The sequence below is a fragment of the Budorcas taxicolor genome, chromosome 16 (genome assembly GCF_023091745.1).
Source record: "Budorcas taxicolor isolate Tak-1 chromosome 16, Takin1.1, whole genome shotgun sequence".
In the NCBI taxonomy this organism is placed as follows: Eukaryota; Metazoa; Chordata; class Mammalia; order Artiodactyla; family Bovidae; genus Budorcas; species Budorcas taxicolor.
In genome coordinates, this window is record NC_068925.1 from 72,643,583 (window position 1) to 72,667,742 (window position 24,160).

Consider the following 24,160-nt stretch of genomic DNA (forward strand, 5'->3'; position numbering starts at 1 on the left):
GAGGATGAGATGGTTGGATGGTGTCACCAACTCGATGGACATGAGTTTGAGCAAACTCCGAGAGTTGGTGATAGACAGGGAAGCCTGGTGTGCCTTCCCTCTGTGGTTCATGGGGTCACAAAGAGTTGGATACGCCTGAGTGACTGAACTGAATTGAGTTATGAAACACTGCTCATCGTCTTCTACACCTAAATCATAGCTTCGGATTTTGTTCTTCTCCTTTTTAAAAATCTTTCTCTGAGAAGCATTCTCATAAATTGCTAGTAGAAATATAAATTGGTATAATCTTTATGAAGATAATGTAGCAAAATCTTTCAAAATTAACCTTTGACTTAGCAGTTTCACTTCTGTAATTTTATTGTATAGATGTAAACATATGAATGGACATTTACAGAATGCTATAACAAAAAAATGAGGAACTGTTCATCAGTAGGGTGGTTGTTATTGTTCAGTCACTAATTGTATCAGAGTCTTTGCAGCCCAATAGACTGCATCATGCCAGGCTTCGCTGTCCTTCACTATGTCCTGGAGTTTGCTCAAATTCATGTCCATTGAGTTGGTGAAACTAACCATCTCATCCTCTGCCACCTTCTTCCCCTTTTGCTTTCGATCTTTCCCAGCATCAGGGTCTTTTCCAATGAGATGGATCTTCACATCAAGTGGTAGAGAATAAGGAATTTACGGCTTACCGTGTATGAAGAGATTACAATGAAAGTAGAAAATATTTTTAGCAGAATGATTGTGAAAATATGATCTATAAAAATTTATGCGATACAACTTAATCTGTATTAATCTATATTTTACAGGAAAATTTACAGCCTTAAAAACTTCTGTTAGAGACTTCCTTGGTAGCACAGTGGATAGGAATCTGCCTGCCAGTGCAGGGGACACAGGTTCAGTCCCTGGTCTGAGAGGGTTCCAGGTGCCATGGAGCAGCTAGTCCTGTGCACCATGACTGCTGAGGCTGCACTTTAGAGCCCTTGAGCCCCAACTACAGAGCCTGCGTGCTTTAACTGCTGAAGGCTAGGCACCTAGAGAGTGCGCTCTGCGACAAGAAAAGCCGCCTGAGAAGCCTGCACACTGCTCTCCACAGCTAGAGAAAGCCAGCGCAAAACATTGAAGGCTCAGCGCAGCCAAAAATAATAATATAAAGAAAAGCAAAAAGATCACTTCCATTAAAAAAGAAGACAGTTAAAAATCAGTGATCTAAATGTCTATTTTAAGAAGTTAGAAAAAAAGAAGCAAATGTAATCCTAAGATAGTAGAAGACAGGGAATAATAAGGGAGAACTTACTGAAATAGAAAACACACAATAGAAAGAAAAATGACATAAAAATTTTTATTTTTTGAAAATATTAACGTGATCAGCTCCTGGCAAGACTGATCAAGAAAAAAAGGTCAGTGTTGTCAATAGCAGGAATGAAAAGGGGAACATTACCTCAGATTCTGTAGTCATTAAAAAGGAAAATTAAAGAATATTAAGTGTAGTTATTCCAGAGCATCCAAAAGAGGAAATACTTCCTAGCTTCTTTTCTGAGGCCAGCATAGCTTGGATACCAAAACCTGAACCAGAGATATTAGAAGAAAGGAGTATTTAAAGGCAAACCTCTTGCATGATTATGGATGTAAGAGTAACCCAGCAAGATATTTTAAATCCATCACATTATGTACTGAGAGCATATATTTCAGGAATGAAAGTTTGGCTCAACATTCAAAATAAGCTTGGATTTTTAAATAAAATCACTTACTAAATATAAATACCTATTCATGATAGAAACTCTGTAGATTTTTAGAATAGAAAGGACTTTCCTCATTCTGATAAAGGATATCTACAAAATTCTTCAGAAAACACCATATTAAAGGATGATATACTGAAATGTTTCTTTCCAAGATCAAGAGTAAGAGAATGATGCTTTTTAAAAAAGAAACTTTTTATTTTGTATTGGCCTATAACCAATGAACAATATTGTGATAGTTTTAGGTGGACAGCAAAGGGGCTCAGCAGTACTTATATATGTATCCATTCTCCCCTAAACTCCCCTCTCATCCAGGCTGCCACGTAGCATTGAGCAGAGTTCCCTGTGCTATACAGTAGGACCTTGTTGATTATCCACTTCAAGTATAGCAATGTGTATATGTCGCTCCCAAACTCTAACTAAGAACGATGCTTTTTATCACCACTTTTACAATATTGTATAAGAGGCCCTCCCTATAATATTGCAATAATGAACCCACTGAATAGAAGATATTAACAGTACATTTATCTGATAAAGGGCATGTGTCTGTAATATAGAAATAAAATCTACAAATGAAAAAATATCTAAAAGAAATCCCTTTAATTAATCACATTAACAGAAGTAGGAAATTATATAAGCACTTCAACAGATGGAAAAAACTGATAAACGTGCAACTCTTATTCATGATAAAAAAGAAAACTTTTAGCAAATTGTGACTAGAAGGGGATTTCTTGAATCTGATTAATGTTATCTACCAAAGAAATCTACAGCAAGCATATTAAATGGTAAACTACTGAATATTTCCCCCTGAAAAATAAAAAATGAAAGGCAGGGTGCTCATTATCACCACTTCTATTCAACATTGTACTAGAGGTCTTAGCAACGTGATAATAAAAATCGGAAGTGTAAATATAGAGAAGGTAAAAACAAAATTGTCATCATTTGCATTAATTCATCTTCCTACCTGCAAATTAAGATTATAAAATAGTTTGATACAGACATTCAGTCCTTATATATAAATGACTGTTTCATGCAACCAAGTACCCAAAGGACTTCTTAAGGGAGGAAAGGAGTTAGGAAAAGCTACTTCACAAAACTGACTTTTGTTTTTAATTATTACCCTCTTAAAAACTCACTTTAAGTGGAGATACAGGCTTGAGATAGGATGCTAGGCCTTTTGTAACTGACAAGCAAATATACAGCAGGGTGAGAAAATGTGAAGTTGGTATTATCTGGTGAACACTGAGAACATTTTTCCACAGAAATGTGCTTGTCTAATGGTTCTTTCTGCCGGATTTCATGTACAGTATAGGGGAAGTAGTCTGCAAGCACTCTTAGGAGCTTGTGTATCTTCAGTAACTTCCCCCATAGGAATCTGCTTTCTTAGTTTAAATGGGGAAAGACGAAAGAGACAGTGGAATTCTTGGACTATTATTTCCAATTTGAGGGTTTCTTATAATTCAAAGATAGAAATTATCCTTTGAAGAGAAGGGAAAACAAACTCGTTTAAATATCCCACGGACTCTTACTCTTTTGAAATTTTCTCTCTCTGTCTCTACTCCTCTGATTATATAAATTTTGATATTAAAAGAACTCTGTCAAGAATTCATTTTTATAATACTCGTAACAGCTGTCCTTTTACATTTATATGGCTGGCTTGAAGCTGGCTTTTTTATTGCCTCCATGGTATGAAAGATAGACACACACACCTTAATATGTGTAAAGCTGGCTTAGGACCTGTTACTTTATTTACTGCTCTTTTTTCCAACATCCCGGGTTTTGTTGCTATTGTCATTCCTAGTGTTCACCCCATCCTTGTGAGTTTACCCTTGGAAAACCTCTCTAGTATTTTACTGGGGTTTTGGAAGGGCATGAAAGTGGACTTGAGTTGAGTCCACTCCCTCTTTTGAAAAGCCAAGAGGCTGGCTGCATCAGCACCTGTGGAAATAAGGTGGAAAGTTGCTAAACTTGGGAAGACTGTTGAAATCTGTTTAAGGAGAACTGAGAACCCCAGAACCCCCATCCTGCATTCCGTTCCTGGGCTCTTGTTCTTTCCCTGCCCTGGCAAATACCGGAGGCCTGCTCTGGAACCCCAGGTGCAGTTGAGGCAGAGGTCCTCTAATGAGATGAGAATAGCATGGTTAGGTGACATCTGTGTGCTGAGTGTTGAGACTCCCAGCCCTCACCTTGCTCTGCTGCCAGAAAACTAGCAACAAGGCCTTTCCTCTCTCTTAGCAGGAAATTCAAGGATCTTTCTGTGAGTAAAGGGCGAATTCAAGAGGAAAGACCAATTTAAATGGCCCAGTCAGATAATCTTCAGGGTTACTTATAGTCAACAAGCCCCACTCAAAGGCAGAGAACTTTGAATCAGCTGTGTAGTCCCACATCTGTAAACGTGCATGAGCAACAGAGAATCCCCAGATTACTGGGAATCTGATCAGCCTCCACTGTTAAAGATGGAGATGAAAACGAACATAGGAGGGTCATGTGAGAAACAGACTGTACGGCTTCCGAAATCCTCATGGTACATGAGGGTTCATTAACCCTTTTCTCTACTTCTGTGAATGTTTTTAAATCCCCATGATAATTGTCATAGAAATGAGATTCTCATAGAGATGAAATATTGTAACAATAATAGCATTCGGTAAAAAAAAAAGGAACACTCAGATCTCTTAGAAACTAAAAGTATGATAAAAAAAAAAAGTAAAACTCAGTAAAAGTTTGAAATTTAAATAAGAAATCTCTCAAAAAGGAGGACAAAAAGACAGATGGAAAAAAATGAATTTCAACTCTGAATCCTATATCTAGTTAAATTATCAACCAGGTATGAGGACAGAAAAAAAGACATTGGCAGAAACGCAAGGTTTCAAGTGCCTTTTCTCAGGAAACTACTGGAGGGGTGTACCCCATCAAAATGTGGAGTAAACAGAGAAAAAGTAAGATGTGAGATACAGAAGGCACTAAATCCACTTTAGGAATATGAAGACTCACCAGGATGACAGTGAAGGGCCTTTGCAGGATGAAAACTACAGGCAACACATCCAGAACCTTGCTGAAATTTCCTCACGAAGGTGAAATTAGAAATTAGAAGGTGAATGTCTAATGCACGTGAATCCCTTGGGAGGAGATCCAGACCCAAGTCCATGTGGCCCACTGCCTGGTTTTTAAATAAAGTTGCATTTGAACACAACTGCACTAATTTATTTAAACCTTATCTGTGACTGCCTGCACATTACACAAAGCAGAGTAGAATAGTTGTGACAAAGATCTAAATAGCCTACAAAGTCTCAGTATTTTTTCTCTGGCCTTTAAGGAAAAGTTTGCCGACCTGTTCTAGAGATTTGATTTTAGATTTGATTGGTCCATAGTTTATGGTTGAATTAGTTATGTCTACCTAGAAGTGAAGTGAAGTGAAGTCGCTCAGTCCTGTCCGACTCTTTGTGACCCCGTGGACTGTAGCCCACCAGGCTCCTCTGTCCATGGGATTCTCCAGGCAAGAATACTGGAGTGGGTTGCCATTTCCTTCTCCAATGTCTACCTAGGAAACAATGTAAATTGCTCAATCTAGGGAGAACAGAAATTGGAGAGGAAAGGAAACATAGCCTTGATTTACTGCCTGGTTTACCTTTGAATGGGCTTCCCTGGTGGCTCAGAGGTTAAAACGTCTGCCTGCAATGCAGGAGACCTGGGTTTGATCCCTGGGTCGGGAAGAACTCCTGGAGAAGGAAATGGCAACCCACTCCAGTATTCTTGACTGGAGAATCCCATGGATGGAGGAGCAGAGTCGGACACGACTGAGCAACTTCACTTTCACTTACCTTTGAATATACTTACATGATTATAATTTTGAGCATTACTTTACTAGTGTGTGAGATGAGTGCAATCATGCGGTAGTTTGAGCATTCTTTGGCATTGCCTTTCTTTGGGATTGGAATGAAAACTGACCTTTTCCAGTCCTGTGGCCACTGCTGAGTTTTCCAAATTTGCTGGCATATTGAGTGCAGCACTTTCACAGCATCATCTCTCAGGATTTGAAATAGCTCTACTGGAATTGGATCACCTCCACTGGCTTTGTTCATAGTGATGCTTTCTAAGGCCCACTTGACTTCACATTCCAGGATGTCTGGCTCTAGATGAGTGATCACACCATTGTGATTATCCGGGTCATGAAGATCCTTTTTGTACAGTTCTTCTGTGTATTCTTGCCATCTCTTTCTTAATATCTTCTGCTTCTGTTAGGTCCATACCATTTCTGTCCTTTATCGAGCCCATCTTTGCGTGAAATGTTCCCTTGGTATCTCTAATTTTCTTGAAGAGATCTCTAGTCTTTCCCATTCTGTTGTTTTCCTCTATTTCTTTGCATTGATCGCTGAAGAAGGCTTTCTTATCTCTTCTTGCTATTCTTTGAAACTCTGCATTCAGATGCTTATATCTTTCCTTTTCTCCTTTGCTTTTCGCCTCTCTTCTTTTCACAGCTATTTGTAAGGCCTCCCCAGACAGCCATTTTGCTTTTTTGCATTTCTTTTCCATGGGGATGGTCTTGATCCCTGTCTCCTGTACAATGTCACGAACCTCATTCCTGATGTTCAAGCTGGTTTTAGAAAAGGCAGAGGAACCAGAGATCAAATTGCCAACATCCGCTGGATCATGGAAAAAGCAGGAGAGTTCCAGAAAAACATCTCTTTCTGCTTTATTGACTATGCCAAAGCCTTTGACTGTGTGGATCACAATAAACTGTGGAAAATTCTGAAAGAGATGGGAATACCAGACCACCTAACCTGCCTCTTGAGAAATCTGTATGCAGGCCAGGAAGCAACAGTTAGAAGTGGACATGGAACAACAGACTGGTTCCAAATAGGAAAAGGAGTGCGTCAAGGCTGTATATTGTCACCCTGCTTATTTAACTTCTGTGCAGAGTACATCATGAGAAACGCTGGACTGGAAGAAACACAAGCTGGAATCAAGATTGCCGGGAGAAATATCAATAACCTCAGATATGCAGGTGACACCACCCTTATGGCAGAAAGTGAAGAGGAGCTAAAAAGCCTCTTGATGAAAGTAAAGAGGAGAGTGAAAAAGTTGGCTTAAAGCTCAACATTCAGAAAACGAAGATCATGGCATCTGGTCCCATCACTTCATGGGAAATAGATGGGGAAACAGTATAAACAGTGTCAGACTTTATTTTGGGGGGCTCCAAAATCACTGCAGATGGTGATTGCAGCCATGAATTTAAAAGATGCTTACTCCTTGGAAGAAAAGTTATGACCAATCTAGATAGCATATTGAAAAGCAGAGACATTACTTTGCCGACTAAGGTCTGTATAGTCAAGGCTATGGTTTTTCCAGTGGTCATGTATGGATGTGAGAGTTGGACTGTGAAGAAAGCTGAGCACCGAAGAATTGATGCTTTTGAACTGTGGTGTTGAAGAAGACTCTTGAGAGTCCCTTGGACTGCAAGGAGATCCAACCAGTAAAGGAGATCAACCCTGGGATTTCTTTGGAAGGAATGATGCTAAAGCTGAAATTCCAGTACTTTGGCCACCTCATGCAAAGAGTTGACTCATTGGAGAAGACTTTGGTGCTGGGAGGGATTGGGGGCAGTAGGAGAAGGGGACGACCGAGGATGAGATGGCTGGATGGCATCACTGACTCGATTGACGCAAGTCTGAGTGAACTCCAGGAGTTGGTGACGGACAGGGGGGCCTGGCGTGCTGCAATTCATGGGGTCTCAAAGAGTCGGACACGACTGTGTGACTGAACTGAACTGAACATGATTATAATAATGTGAATATCAAATATTGTGGTAATTAAAATGATCATAAGAGTGCATGGGATGATGGAAAGGATGTGCCTGTGTGGTGGGATAGGAAGAGAAAGGAGCTTAACCCTCATTTTTGATTGTCAGTAGATAAGCCCTAAAACTAAAGAAGCAGCATTGCTAAATACTAAGAGGGAAAAATCCATTCCTCTGGGGAAGGAGAAACAAAAGGCAGAGGAAGGGGAGGGGCTGCATTTTTCATACAAACAAACATTTTGCAGACTTTAAACACTGCACCTTTTTATTTTCGATGAAGAAATATAATCAAGAACACCTTCTTCTGAAAATTGGAAAACAAAAAAGAAAAGAAACACTTGTTCAAGGCCCCTGTTCTGTTCTCACTTGCAGTAGATATATGTCGCTCATTATCCCAGTCCAGTTCCTGTTGAGTAAGGACAGTCACAGAATCCTTCAGAATCATGTTCCAACAATTACATTCAGTCATGAGCTGGCCCTGCTCATGCAACCAGTATCTCTGATATAATTAGCAAAAGGGCACCAATTAATACAGATTCTGTCTGGTTCATAGATATTCCCAGCAAAGGAACATTGCTAAGATACATTATTTGGCCTAACATTTGAGTATTCTAAATATGTTCTAAGAAAGCTGCAATTCTAAAACTTCACTTGTTCCAAAAAACATTCCTACTTAAACCTACAAACATGGAAAGACAGGTATTTCTCAATAATTGTTTGTAGATAATAGAATACTTTAAAGCTAAGTTGTGGTTCTGAATGATTTTGACTTCTGAATTAAAGTAGTTTTTGCTTTTTTTCTGACTCTTGATAGAATCTTTCCAGTTAAAGATGTACCCCTGGAGACTGATGACCTTTCTGACTGGCTCTATCAGCGTTTTATTGAAAAAGAGGACCTCTTATCGCATTTTTATGAAACAGGTACACAGAATCCTATTACATGTATTCCTGAGGTTACTGATGGTTTCAAAGATATATTTTAGGGGAGATAACCATTTTTCAATTCTTCAGGCACCCTAAAGGAATGAAAGTATTTCCATATTTTAGAATTTCAGCTTAGAACTTTTATAAAGACAAATAAATGCATGTGAAATTTATCCAGGCCCTTACTTCATCAGCCAGTGTGGAACAATCAAATGATGAGTGAAACATCGTACAAACAGATCGAGTTCAGGAGAATACACGTCTGTGGAAGACTGTAGACCTACCTCTGTGATTATATGGTCTCTTTTATGAAATAGCAAATATCATTCATGTTTTGATCCTGCACTTGATTGTTTGACTGATAGCCATCACCATACAGTCATTTTAGATTATTTTTAACTGCATTTTCATGTGCTTATTCTTTTCTTTACGTGGAGGGATAGCATTTACATTTTAAGTCTTCATAGATATAACCTTATTACATTTTTCTCCTAGGGAGAAAAAGGTCTATTTACTCTAAGATCCCTTTTCTGTACTCAATATTCTGTACTTTCTATGACAACTACAGTGTGATGAAAAACACAGAGAAGGGAAGGAGAAGAGAGAGAGGAAACCAGGAAGTTGGGGAAGCAAGAACTAACCTGCCTGGAGCCCCAGGCAGACCCCAGGTTTTCACAGACAGCCGCACTGCACACCTGTTTCCAGAGCAACAGGAGTAAGATGAAGAGAAACATGTCCTGGGTCTGAGGATAGCCATGGGGTTTTAGATGAATAGAGGCCCAATTTTCTTCCCATCTAGACTTTTTGGGGACAGAATTAAAGTAGATATTAAATCAGTCTATCAAAGGTCTAAAATTCATAATATTAATCGCCAGTCATGTCCAACTCTTTGCAACCCCATGGACTATAGCCCCTGAGCTCTTCTGTCCATGGGAGTCTCCAGGCAAAAATACTGGAATGGGTTGCCATTTCCTCCTCCAGAGGATCTTCCTGACCCAGGGATCAAACCAGGGTCTCCTGCACTGCAGGCAGATTCTTTACCATCTGAGCTACCAGGGAAGCCCCCTGATAGTCATAAGCAAAAGCTGATACTCTTAATTATCTTTAAGGCTTTTGTGTTTGTATTTAGGATTGTTTCACTTTATCCTCAATAAGACTCCTTCCTCATCTTAACTTTCCCACCCAGGGACTTTGGAGTCATGCATATTAATATGACAGGAGCAGGACGCTGTCTGTGCCATTAAAATACCTAGTAAGGCTAGCTGAACAAGATGTCCCTCTCTGCTGTTTTGCATTCCTTGCTCTCCAGGATTTTCTTTCAGGATAAGACAGAATGGATGTATTGGGGAAGCCAAAAAGCTTGTTCAGGTTTTTCTATAAGATGTAATGTAAACCCAAACAAACATTTTTGGCAAACCCAACATAAGGCATCAGGTGATTAAAAGGCCAGCAAGATCCCTCTTCTTATTCATCTCAATCTCTTTATAATATTTGGCCTAAATAGTAGCGACAATAGTAGAAACTCTTTTTAAGAAAGCTATTTGCATAACAGACCTTGAAACTTTAAAGTGTTTTCTGTAAATTGTGAGAAGCAAATCCTCTCTTGAATCAGCTTACCCTAGGGGATTATCCTCAAGAACAAAGACTATTTGAAATGCTGAAGAGTGTTTTCAAGATGACCTTAGGAAATATTGTTCCAAAGTGGTGTAGCTTTCCTTTCCGGAAAAGAATGTAAAGACATCAGTTTACTTTGTTTCTCCTTTTTATTTATTTATTTTTTATTATCGACATATTCCTTTTGAAAAAAGAAATAAACCATGTTGCCTTTTGAAAATAGTATCAGCAATTTATGAGCTTCCATGCTGGTTCAGTGGTAAAGAACCCACCTGCCAAGACAGAAGACACAGGTTCATCCCTGGGTCAGGCAGATACCCTGGAGAAGGAAATGGCAACCACTCCAGTATTCTTGCTTGGGAAATCCAATGGACAGAGGAGCCTGGTAGGCTACAGTCCTTGGAGTCGCAAAAAAGTTGGGTATGACTTAGGGACTAAACAACAACATTGGTAATTTACAACCCCTTTTGTGGCAAAAACATTTAATTTGTAAATAGAAGAATTAGTATAAATTACGTTATTTTGAAAAAGAAAATATTTTTTGGCCACAAAGTTTGGCTTGTAGGATCTTAGTTCCCTGACCAGGAGTTGAACCCGTGCCTTTGGCAGCGGGCGCAGAGTCCTAACCACTTGTCCAGAGGAAATTCTCTGGAAATTATTTAATTGATATAATCCTGTGTCCTGGCCATTGCAGAAATCTGTAGGGATACAGTGGAAAACGAGGCAGCCATAGTGCCTGCTCTCCTGCAGTTTATGTTCCTGCAGGAGACAGAAAGTAAACCAGTCTGTAGAAGAGAAAGGTAGTTTGGAATCAATACAGACTGTGGAAAGTGCCAAGAAGGAAATAAACATGAAGATGCCAGTGACTGGTGGGGAAGGGGAGACAAGACAGTGGTGTTTTTCTGATGTTGGAAAAATGCCCTGAGCCTGCCTTTCACAGAGGTGGAGGGAGAAGCATTCTAGGCAGAGAAAAAAGCAAAGGCTCAGAGGTAGGAAAGGACTCAGTGGTTTGAAAACTGTATCTCAAATGATATCTCTCTTTAAGAGCAAGATGAAATCAGAGATGCTTTAAAAAAAAAAAAGAATGCAGGGCTTCCCTGGTGGTCTAGTGGTTAAAAATCCACCTGTAAGTGCAGGGGACGTGGGTCTGATCCCTGGTCCAGGAAGATCCCACATGCAGCGGAGCAGCTAAACCCGAGTGCTGCGACCACTGAGCCAGCACTCTAGAGCCTGAGAGCCGCAACTACTGAGCCCTTTAGGCCTAGAGCCTGCGCTCTGCAGCAGGAGACGCCTCCGCAGTGAGTAGCCCACACGCAGCAGTGAAGAGTGGTCTTGGCTGACTGCAGCTAGAGAAAGCCCGCAAGCAGCGATGAAGACCCAGCACACAACACACAAAAGCAGAAACAAACAACAACAACAGCAAAAGAAACTCTAGCTGATGTTCAACTTTTACTCTAGGACACCTCCCACCACAAGAAAACAAATTAATATTTCTATTTTGTCTTTTAGGGGCTTTTCCACCTCCCAAGGGCCATAAGGAAGCTGCTTCCAGGGAGATGACCCTCAGCAATATGTGGATACTTCTCATACAGTCTTTTGCGTTTTTGTCAGGCTACATGTGGTACAGCATCTTCCAGTACTTTTACCATTGCCTGTTTTAGGAATGGACTTGGACTTGTCATGGTCATCATAGGAGTTTGGACTTTGCTAAGCGTGCATTATTTTACACGTGCAAATCAGAATATAAAAAACAAGCAAAGGAGATTCAATGGATGGATTAATATTTATCCCCCTTTGGGATATTTTTAAACTCTACTAAAATGAGGATCAATAATATAATGACCTGCTAATATGTTTTAAGGATTTTTCATGTTTTAAAACAATACACTCTACCACCCATTTATGCAAACATCACATTTGGAGAAGAAGAAATCATCAAATCATCCTAGAAGACTATCTGAGAGAAATTCTGTTGCCACCAGATGTACGTGATAATCTTGCCCAGGCTCAGAAAACTGTGCGCGTCCATTCCTCTTAGCTAGTGGTCTCTGCTGGGCAGCACTGGGGTGTGCCCTTGCCTCCGTCAGCTCTGGCTGCATTCCCAGTAGCCTCGAGGCGAGCTGGTGGGCGCCTTCAAAGAGCTGCTTCCCTGTTGTTTGCAGAGACACCCGGTCCTCAACAGCTCCATGAGGGTCGGTGTCAAGCATGCCCCCGGGGCCAAAGCAGTGTCCAGTGACACATTCCGGTACTAGAAGGTGTTCTTCCAAAAGACCAGCTCAGTCCAATGCCGTGTTTACATGCATTCATGCTGCCCCTTTATGGGGAGGGGGGTTCACTTGATTTATCTTTTTGTATAGAAGGCATATCATAGATTGATAATTGTCTTTTACAAAATGCACTTCTATCAGATGCATCTACAGCAGAGGATTAGCACTATAGGATGGAAACAGACGTGAACGTGATCAGCGAGTGAAATTCTTGAGAGGCTGCCTGTCTGTCTGCATGTTGATCTGTGCGCTGACGCTCCCCAGCGCCATCTGCACTGGGCACCACACCACGGATTCTGTCCCGCTCAGAGCCTTCGTTTAGTTTTGTTCTCTTTTCTTTCCATTTTGCATTTTAGCATCAAATGCATATGGGGATGGTTGAAATAAATTAAGGCATTTAACTGATCAAGTTAAGGTGAAATAGACTCATTTAATATAAGGACTATAAGAGCTAGAGCCAGGCACTGGCTTCCAATGGTGACACATTCTCACATAACACCCCCAGAACCTGCATTTGTTCCCTTAGCACGTCAAGGAGCTACCCGTGCCAGAGTGGCATAACCAGGAGAGACTAGCAAAGAGGCTTCCCAGTTTCTTCCAATTGATCTTGGAGAGGATAGAGTCAAGTTCATATTTCTAGAAAACTTTTTTTTAAAATGATGTGTCACTATATTCATGTGATTTCAAACACTCCTCAGAAAGTGCTGGCACGGTGTCAACTGGTCACCTGCACTCCCAGTGTTGAGAGAGAGGTTGTGTTTTGGTTTGGGACTATAAGACTATTTAGACCCTAGTGAGTCAGTGTACTTATTGGTGATGAGCATTGTTGATTCCCCTGTTGTCACTAATTGTACAAATGACAGTTTTGAGAAGTAGGCCAGAACCTAAAAGTAAAGGCTATTGTTTTCTATTTTTAAATAAACCAAAAAAAACCAAAAACTGAAAAGATGTGAATTTTCTCCCAGTTATGTGGGAAAGGCAAAGCAACCAAATAAAAGCCCCCAGCAGCTCCATCTTTAGGGTTAATTCAGTACAGAGGTGAAAGAATGATTCATTACCTAAAATACCTCATTGAATAGTAGACAACTACTGGTGAAATGCAGAAGACAGTGTTAATATGTTTGGTTTGGTAGTGGATATTATGCAGTTTTTTTTGAAATCTGAGCATTTTGTTACATGTGTTTTACAGTGACAGTAATTAGGTAAAGCCAGTCTCAATTAAAGGTATGAAGGATGATAGGAAGCTGGATAGAAACTTAAAGATGCTTCTGTTTGAGGCCCAGCAAACACTACTAGACAAGATGAATCGAAATTGTTCCCTTGAGAGAGTCAGCCAGCTGGGGGATAAGTAGCTCACTGTGGAGTCTGGCATGCATAGTCCTAGCCAATAGACCTTTTTCGTCATTGCTAAGTAAACCGCAGATAGAGTGGCCAGTTCTCCCATCCAAAAAAAAAAAAAGAAATGCATACATCAGTGTGATTTAGGGCCACTTTTGCTATCACTGTTCTCTAAAGGAACATAATATTGTGTAATGTACATGTCAAGCAGACTGTTCTGTAAGATGCTTTTGTTTTTAAGTGCAGTCATTTCAGCAGCTCTAGAGTGAAAAATACCAACAGATGTGTGAGTTAATTTTTGAAAATAGATCTGTGAGTTGTAAATAGATGTGTATTTGGTCTGCCCTATCCCTCTTTGATTCCTTATCAACATGTTCTTTCTCTTCTGTTGGCAAAACATGTTTGTCTGAGAGCATTGATTGTGCTTTCGTTATCAGTAACTGGAGTTCTCCTGCTTGCACTAGGGAAGGTAAAGAGAATCTGTGATTTTGTATGGCAACCAGGGAAGCAGCAATATGCCACTGTACAGAACCAAATCAAAAGTCCTAATCTGTATTTTCTTTGCAAAATGAGATCAAAGGTTGTTTAGAGAGTATACATCTTTGCCAAGGGAAAAGAAAATAAAACTGTGCCAGTTTCTGTGCTAGCAGCTGGTAGAATCTCAGCACTTCCTGGTCTCCGCTGATCTGCCTGGATTCACACAGCAGAAAGGGCTGAGATCTCCCTGCTGGATTTTGGTCTCCATGAGTCACAGTGATGGAGCATTGCTTGGCCACGGGCAGGTGCAGTGACTCCAGAGATGACCACCCCAGCAGTTCACACTTAACTTCAGAAACTGTCATTGGTGTTAAAAGATACAAATAGCGTGGAGAAACCTATATGCCAGTGGAAGGTAAAGAAAAATTACAGAACGGAAAATGATGTTTTGGGTGAGCAAACGAGTTGAGAATCTAAATAGTAGATTTTTTTTTTAAGCTAGCTATGAGTTCAAATCTGTCATTAAGTAGTCCTTCATATTACAACCAACCCTTAATTTTTCCATGGGGAAAGACCTAGAGATTACCAGAGTTAATCCAGTAATAAGTCATAGTAAACCAAAAATCTAATTGTATTTAGGAGTTTGAGTCCTTATTCTCATCAAACTGTTCTTCTTCTAGGGATGCGTATTAATTTTTTTAAAGAAAAGATTTCTGTTGCCTATCTATTTATGACTGTTCATGAGTAGTGAAAAGATTTGGAAAGACAGCTTCAGGAAGAGGAAACACAAAAGCCTGAATAATCTATGGGCTAGAAAAGAATCCGTGAATAATCAAGAGCTGGTGGTATTGTCATTTTTTTTCAAGACTTTTTGTGAAAATGAAATGTTAAATCACCGAATGTAAACCTCAGAACATCACTGTGGTATTAATAGCACTTGGATCGGTGTTGCAATGCCTCTTCATTCTTTGTTCTCGCCACTCATGTCTTGTGGGTTTGTCTCAGTAATGTTTCTGACAATCATTTCCCTATAGACTGTTCTAAACTACTGTGACCTGGTTATAATTGTAGAAAGTTAATCATGGATATGCTTATTGGATTCTTTTTATATTTAAGGAAATTTTATTTACATTGCTAAATAGGAAGTTATTTTCTTCATTACACTATAGGACTTCGCTCCAGAGTTACCATTATGAGTACGTCAGCTCTAGTCTACAAAGGATGGATAAAAATGGTTAGCCTTATTTTCTTGCAATGTAGTGCTGTGAATTTTACATCTGTTAACATGAAAGGTGAAGTCAGAGCCACCTTGGGCAACAAGTATACTGGTTTATTTTATGAGACAGTAGAGACTAATAAGTTTGGGACCAAAGCCACCTAAATTGAACATTTTGGGGTCACAAAGGGGCCAGGTGTTCTCTGGAGCAGTCACTGGTTGGTGCTTTATTGCAATCATTTTGCACTGATACCCAACAGTTAGGAACTGGACCCTGGGAATAAGCTGAGGGTGCTGTACTGTTGAGGGAGGGTGACTGTAGCCATACAGAAGATAAAATAAGGGTTTTTCTGCAAAATTTCCATTTGAGGATTTTTACATTTAATATTTTTTTAAAACAGTTAAAAGAGCAAAAAATATATGTGTAATCTAGTTGCAAGGTATGCACACATATGTTGAATGGCTTTATTTTTGTTGTGTAAAACTGTTGAACACATGACTGTAATGCACAAATTCTTCATGTGTAGGGGGTCTGTGCATTTTACAGTAACTCATTTCATGATTGGATAATGAAACAGTTATACATTGAATTGCCATTGTTGTGTTACATGCTTTCCTTTTCTTTATAGTTATTACAGAGTTGTATTTATTTTATACAGGTGGATTTTCATTTTCCTGATGCCATAATGTTTACTTCAGCTTGTTGACCTGTCTTTCTTTGTCTATCTGCATGTTGTAATGTATGATAAGAATGAATGTAAAGGCTGTGGCACCTGTCATTAAATTTTGTAAAGGGCTGGTCACTCGTGGATCTATCTGGTTTATGAATGCATTTGCGATTATTTTAGTAACCAGAATCACCTTTTCAGAAATTTAGATGTGAACACCAAAAGAAACATTTTTCCCAACAAAAATTTAATAGCTGGTTCTATTTTTTTTAATCTAGAAAAAATAAAGTTGATTTTTTTCAAGTAAAGTGCTTTTAATTCTTAGTAGTGGGGGTGGGGTGTTTGTATTTTACTGGAGAGATTTAGGCATTAACATCTGTGGACATGTATTATGGCAGTTGGATGTTGAGGGCAAACTGAAAAACCAAAAGAAAAAAAACATTGTGCTTCCTTCTTTGGTTTTAAACTATTCCCCCAACTCCTTCCCCACTTTCCCCATCTAGCTGTGTACTGGTAAATGTTGAATAGTCTGCCCTCCTAGAAAAAAAGTTCTGTATACAAGTGTACATGTTTGTTAAAATTTTGCTGATAGCAAAGACATATAACACAGCTAACAAATAATAATAAAATATACTTTATTGTCAAGTCCATATAGCCAGTTCATTCTCCCAGGATGCTTTAATTGATTTTTGCTGAACTCTTGTAGCCAATCTATGATTGCAATTTGGCCATGATTTGAAAAATGGAATTACATCATAATTACTTATTACATTCTTAAATTTATTGTCATTCAATCTGATATGTGATCTGATAAAGTGTTTCTTCAGTTCAGTTCAGTTGCTCAGTCATGTCTGACTCTTTGGGACCCCATGCAGAAAAAATTGTTTCTTACCCTTGTGCAAATTATTCTCACTAAAGTGAACCACATTTGGCTTCATTACTCTTTGTAAGCTTATGTAACTTAATTTCAATAACAACTGTTTAGCAACTGCTGGCAAAATTTTAAAATTTAACAATCAGCTGTAGTGAGCCAGTAGGAGCTGTCTCCAGCACACTACTGTCCTGTGATCTTTTTAAAATTTAACTGTTAGTGTTGAGTAAACTCACTGCTCAACACTAAAGGTCCTATTACTGACCCCTGAAGGGGCTTAATGGGTGGAAAGCATTAAGTCCTACAGAGCATGCTTTTGTTTATTTTTTCTAAGTTTTTTTTTTTTTTAATGTGGATCATTTAAAAAATCTTTGTCAAATTTGTCGCAATACTGTTCTCTTTTATATTTTTTGGCTATGAGCCATGGGGGGTCTCCTAGCCCCCTGACCAGGGATTGAACCCTCACACCCTACATTGGAAGGTGAAGTTTTAACCACTGGACAGCCAGGGAAGTGGGCTTTTGATTTGGAGGATTTGACAACAGCAAATCTTTCCTCAAGTGCATGGGAAGCTTGGATTTTTCTAAAGTTGGTCCTTTGCTTTCATTTCTCAAAACTAGGTAAATTGATAATAGGCATCTCTAAGATTCTGTTCTGAGCACTGAAAACACTCATTGTTTAGATATTTGGAGAATATGTTTGATCCCACTGAAAACTTTAATGTATTTAAATGTCTCACACAGTCTGCCAAACAAGTTAAACAGTTCAAGTTCGGTCTACCTCCTCTTTCTCTGGACGTAGGATGCTGTTCTGGTGAGGCTGTTACTGTTTCCCCCAGTGTGGTTTCTGTGGAAGATGAAGGACAGGCTGAGGACAGAGCCCTGAAAGCAAGTGTGAAGAACTCTGAGATCTGTTGCGGACCAGCCCTATTCTTCATGAGCTGGGAACAAAAGAAAAGCCATTGTTTTTAATTTCCACTTAATATGAAAATGTTTGTTTTTAGAAAATGTTTCTTCCTGATGAAAAAGAAAATGTATTTTTAAAAGGAAAAAATTTCCTCTTTTGGCTATAAGAAAAAGTCAGCTGTATGAGCATGTGTGACCATATCATAACATGCTGATATGATATAAGTCAATAAATTTTTACCTCTCAGGACTTGGATAACCTTGTTCTTCACTCTTAGAGGCTTAAGAAACAAACTGAGTATCAATTACCCAGATCATATTAAAACATACATGAATGGACTGTGGGAGGAGGGCTGCCTAACCACTGGAAATAAAACAGGCTCCTTTCCTAGTCAGCAAAATGCTCTTTATTAGCTGAGTAAACCCATTTTACAAAGAAAGAAACTGGAACTGTTTGGGTTTGTTTTTGTTTTTGTTTTTTTTGCTGGAAAGCATGAGCATATTACAAAGCTCCCTCCTGAGTTTTCTCCCAGAAAATTTCTGTTGCCTCTTCTTGGAAAACTTTCTGCTTTTTAGGTGTGCGATTCATTCTAGAGGTGATGGTAAATTTCTCATTGTTGAAGAGGGAGCTCTGGGCCATCCTTTTGATGACAGCAGCTGTCTCAGCGATGTCACTGAGAAATCACACGGCTAGGACACCGCCCCTAAAATTATCAATTCCGCATCTTCATTCCTTTGTTTCATTTTTGACACCAAACTGCCTGCAAAGGTCTTTGTCTTCAGTTCTTACCAGTTAACACCGAACACTATCAGAGTCAGCTGATGGATAGTTAAAGGAAAAGAAAATAGGTACCTATAAGTTGGGGGAGTTGGGAGGGGATTAGAAGAGGTTGAAATACTAGGAAGAGGAACCCAGGAGTGTTAACAGACAAAGAAAGTGCCAAAGTCTGCTGTCTACAAACAGGTACACACACCCCTGATCAATGAGGACCCCAAAGAGTATTCAGACACAGTCTTAAGGAATCAGCTTCCGTGTGAACTGTCCTCAGGCTGCTGTTCCTGCGGGCTCACGTCTAAAGGATCACAGTATGCAGTGTTAGTCACTCTGTGCCCCACCAGGCTGCTTCGTCCGTGGAATTCTAAAGGCAAGAATACTGGAGTGGGTTGCCATTTCCTTCTCCAGGGGATCTTCCCAGTCCAGGTATCAAACCCAGGTATCCTGCACTGTAGGTAGATTCTTTACCGTCTGAGCCACCAGAGTAGTTTAGAGGAGCCCAGCTGCCATTTTAGATACTCTGCCCTCTTGGCAGAAGTAAGATATGCCTCTCAGCCATTAGGCATCTCCAGGATACCAAAACAAAGGGACAATTCAAAATATTGGTGACAAGGAGCCTCTTTTAATCAAGGCATCTAGGGCCCACAATAGGGCTTTTTCTCTTTCCCTCTTTCCCTGATATGTACACATCTTAATAAGGACAAAGAATAGCATTGGAAATGAGACATCTGGGCCTGCATTGGATCTGTTGAACTCTGATAGGTCTGGTGTGGAGCAGGGAGAGCAATGGCAACTTGGAGCACCCCAAAAAGCAGCAACCAAGACTTCTTTTGGCTTAGACCCAGGACTGGCACAATGTCACTTTGGCCACAGTGACTCACAGGGCAGTATGGGAGGGCCTACTAAAAGGTATGGATACCGGAAGGCATGGCTCATTTGGGAGCCATCTTTGAAGGCCAGCTATCACAGTGAAACAATTCCTCAGCTATTTGAATAATTAAAGAATGCTACATGAGTCTAGCAGAACTCTCTCCCTTCTAAAAGTTTGCCCATAATTTCAATAATTGGAAATTTTTTGAGTCTGAATACTTTAAGAAGATTAGATCTGTTGATCCATCACTCATTCATACAAATCACATTAATCAAAGGGACACCAATCTAAAACAATGGAGGTTTTGTTTGGGAGTAATCTTCGTATTACCTTTGGCACTGATTGATGCATAACTCATTGGCCCTTACAATTTCAGAGCGCCTGGAACTTTAGAAATCACCTTGTTTAGAGATGGCATGTTTCATTCTGGGACAATTTTGGTCCATTGCTGGTTGCATTAAGTGACTGCTTAATCGAATTGTGGGGACTAGAACCAGGCCTTTTGATTTCCGTTCAAATATTTTCCTCGAAACAGCAGATTGGCCTCTGTTGGATTTCTGTTTTTAGTAAATGAGAGTTAAATCTAAATGATTAGGTATGCTTGTTAAAGAGGGTGATGGACCGAAAGCCTTCTATAATTTCATTTTCCCCAATTTTAAACTAACCATAAGAGCTCCCAAACCCTAGAAGATTACTTTTTAAGATAAGATATGGTCCCCTCAGCTGTTACAGAAATACAATTAACCACTAAAAAGTTGGAAACCCATATTTTTTATCTTTTTGGATATGGATATGAAATGTATTTTGTTTTTATTTTTGCCACAGAGACTGCAACATAAAGAGACATTTGTTTCCAACTAAAGGGGATAGAGATTTCAGTCTCATGATGGTTCCTTTCATTTCTGAATTCCAGGTATGAAACTAGAAGCAGGTGATAATTCTTTACTAGCTCTAGTACCTAAATGTCCCTTCATCATGGTGGCCTCTGAGTTCCAGGGCTTGTTCAAGTAAGAGTCCCAGACAAGCGGTGGAACCAAGAACTCGTCAAATGAGTTTGAATGGCACCCCCTTTGGCAAGGTTCTTTTTCACTCAATCTCATGCTCAAGTTTTAAATGGGAAAGTTTCAAAGAGGTCTCTTCAGTGTTAAGTGAGATCATCTATGTGAAGCACATTGTATGAATGCAATGTGGGGAGGCTGTTTTATCCCACTCCAAGTAGCTTTAGCAGATGACGTAAATTATTCTTACACCTGGCTGTGCCTAAGGTCCAAATAGCTGGTTTGGTGCATAGGAATTTTATCACTATGGCATAGGCTATAGTGCCCAGTATCTCATGTTCCAGACTCCCAGGGAAACTGAAATGCAGTTAGCATAGCCAAGCTCCTAACCTCACCTAGTCAGACTCTATCTATTTATCTACGGCTCCAGACAGCAGCAAGAAAAGGCTTTGTAGGCAGAGAGCCAATTAGAAAGGTGAGGAGGCTAGGGCATAAAGAGGAAATAGGACCTGCTAGACAGAAGACATTACATAGTCCTAATAGGGACCTATTTTTGCTTCTGAGACATGATGTCACTTGTGGTGAAGACCTTGAACTCATTATCAAAAGTGAGGGAAATAAAACTTCTAGTAGTTGGAAGCTACCCACCAGCCCACGGTTCTCTATGTATAATTCATATGATCCTAAATATAAAAGCGTGCTTTGACAGAATCCTAAAGATTTAGGAAGCTGCACTAATTCTGAAAACATTTTCCTTTCTAGTTACAGTAGATTCTGAGGTTTGTATCTTGAGAACTGACATTTCATCTTCCAGGTTTAAGTATGGTATCCTCAATTCTTGGAAATCTGGGTACCAGAAGGAAGTGGGCAGATTAGAATCAAATGTTGCTTGTGGTTATGGAGGTGTCATGGTGAAGTACAGAGGGACTTTCAGCAGAGCTGAGACAGCAGGCATGGGTTTGAGGCCTGGCTCTGCTGAAGGTTGGAGGGGAGAAATGATAGAAAGGTGATGTTTCAAAGCCCAATCTGGCCCTAAGGGCCTTTGAGTTCCCAGCCAGATAGCCCCCAGGCTGTTCCGTCTACCATTCACAGAACTTCTTCAGAGCATCAACACCTGAAGGTAGAACTCCCTGAAAAAGAGGACAAAGGCTCTGATAAGAGGAAGGAACAGGTCTCTGAGAGGAGATTTGGAAATACTTAGAAGCCACCATCCAGTGATGAGTCACGGAGATACACCTGTGCCTGCTCTCAGTTCAGTTCAGCCGCTCAGTCAAGTCCAACTCTTTGCGACCCCATGGACTGCAGCACACCAGGCTTCCCTGTCCTTCACTATCTCCTGGAGCTTGCTCAAACTCACATCCATTGAGTCAGTGATGCCATCCAACCATCTCATCCTCGGTTGTCCCCTTCTCCTCCCACCTTCAATCTTTCCCAGCATCAGAGTCAGATCTTGGCATCAGGTGGCCAAAATATTGGAGTTTCAGCTTCAGCATCAGTCTTTCCAATGAATATTCAGGAGTGACTTCCTTTAGGATGGACTGGTTCGATCTCCTTGCAAGCCAAGGGACTCTCAAGAGTCTTCTCCAACACCACAGTGTCTGCCCTGGCACAGCACTATTCAGACAAGTCCTGATCTGCCTTCTAATGATGAGAACCTGGCTTTGTTTCCCTAAAGAACTACTGAAAAAAGCAAGGGACTGAGCAAGTTCACGAATGTGGAATTTATAAAGCAGTTTCTCTCTGGAGGCAAAGATGTGGTCTAGTTGACAACTCAACCTGCAGAATCCATTCCATTTTAGATCAGGAGTAGCGACTGGAATGAATAGGAGTCCTACCCGAATAGTGAGGAAAGGTGGTGTGTCAGATGCAGTGTTGACTCAGACTGACTTACCCTTTACTGAAAGAGGAGGGAGAGGAGTGACAGGCAGGTTCCCTCCCCAGCCCCACTGCGGTGTCACCTCGGGCAGGGATTCTAGCACAGAGAGACAGCTCAAGTGCCAGCCCGTGGGTTTTTCATTTGAAAGGTATTTACGGTTCAGGTGGGGGTGGCGAGGAATGCTGTTTGTGGGCACAGGACAGCTACAAGGAACCTGAAAATCACAGACAAGAAGCAAATGCAAGAAAAGGCCTTTGCCTGACTATAAGGTGAGGGAGCAGGAGAGCAGGAAAGAGAAACCACAAGCACGGCCTCCAGGGAGCTCCCGCCTCATGTTCAGCTGGGCGGGCAGCGTGTTCTCACCGGCAGGGTGGCATGTGAGGCTGCTTCCGCCTGTGTGGTTCCCACTCTTCCTGTCGACCCTGTACCCACTGCGCAGACAGCAGGCCCAGGACGGCCCTTCCTGCCCACTCTCACAAAGTTCCTTGCCCTTCCCTCCCTCAGGCGGCTGCCCTTTGAATCCGAGGACACTGGTGAAGGTTCAGGATTTTCTCTGTGGATCTATTCCCCCAGTCTGGGGTGGGGGACAAAGTCCCCTGGACAAACGTCACTTGGTTCTAGAAGTTTCTTCCTTTGACTGGCTGTTGTTGACGCATGTGTTCTACCCGCTTTCCTTGTATGATGGACTATTCGGCTGTTGGGGGTTGTTGTGTTTCTTTTTTTTTTTTTTTTTAATATTTCTATGGTATTTCTTTGGGAAATAGCAGAAGGAGTTTCTGTGATCCTGTTTTATTCATCTTTTTCTTTTTTTTTTTTTGCCTGCACTGGGTCTTCATGGCAGTCCATGGGCTTCTCGAGTTGTGGCATTGGGTTTAGTTGCCCTGGGGAATGTGGGATCTTAGTTCTCATACCAGAGATGGAACCCACATCCCCTGGATTGGAAGGCAGATTCTTAACCTCTGGAGCAGCAGGGGAGTCCCCTATCATCTTTAAACAGACGTCTAACTGCTCAGCTCAGCTTCTTAAGGTTCAGTTCGGTGAACGTCTGCTTAGCTCATGCCATTTTCAGGGCTGTTATTCAAAGTAAAGCACATCTGGGAAAAAAAAAAAAGGCATTGTATTTCCTATAGCCCAGGGAGAAAAATAACTTACTACCATATCAAGACTTAAGGGAAAAAAGAATGAAGGAGTTTTTCTTCTCTCCAGATAGGTGAAGTGAGATTCCAATTGCTGATAGAAGGAAGGGAAGGCTGAATGAAGCAGCAAAGCCTGTTAATCTGAAAGTTACAATTTCCTCAATCTCTACCCCTAAGGAAATGACTACCACCTAAAATGGTTGGAGAGAATCCAGTGGCTATGCTGATTGCATTTCAGTTTACCTGGGTCAAAGGAGCTGGTACCCCGCCAGAGGCCCAAGACCTTATGAAAAGGTTTGGAGAACCTTAAAAGACCCACCGGAGTGACGGGTGGTTCCACTTAGAATCAATAATGAAACGAGTCCTTTCTTGCCACTAGAAGAATTCACAAAGAGGCTTGGATGAGCCTGTGCCAGGGGTGCTGGGCAAGAGATCACAACTCCGGATGGGACTGGACCAGCTGGCCCCTAAGGCCTGTCCCCACTACACCCCCACCCCCAGGAGTCATTGTCGTCACACCACACCAGCCGTGATAAAAGCTGCCACTGTGTCTGCATTTTCTGCTCTGCTCAGGGAAGGGAGAATCGATGAGCCCAGCTTGGCCAGAGGACAGGGTTCATCGCGTCCTCATCGTTTGGAGACCCTATTCCCCAGACTCAAGCCGCCAGGCAAGGCCAGCTCCACAGTTTGTGAGA

At 40.8% G+C, this 24,160-nt stretch overlaps 1 protein-coding gene across 1 annotated transcript in view; it reads left to right on the forward strand.

Annotated features, from left to right (window-relative positions):
* The window catches only part of LPGAT1 (lysophosphatidylglycerol acyltransferase 1), a 77,544-nt gene extending 65,815 nt beyond the window's left edge, over positions 1–11,729 (forward strand). Inside the window, exons 8-9 of the mRNA XM_052654041.1 lie at positions 8,345–8,451; positions 11,578–11,729. Coding sequence (XP_052510001.1) covers positions 8,345–8,451; positions 11,578–11,729 — 259 coding nt within the window. The remainder of the gene's footprint in view (positions 1–8,344; positions 8,452–11,577) is intronic.
* The last annotated feature ends 12,431 nt before the right edge of the window (positions 11,730–24,160 follow it).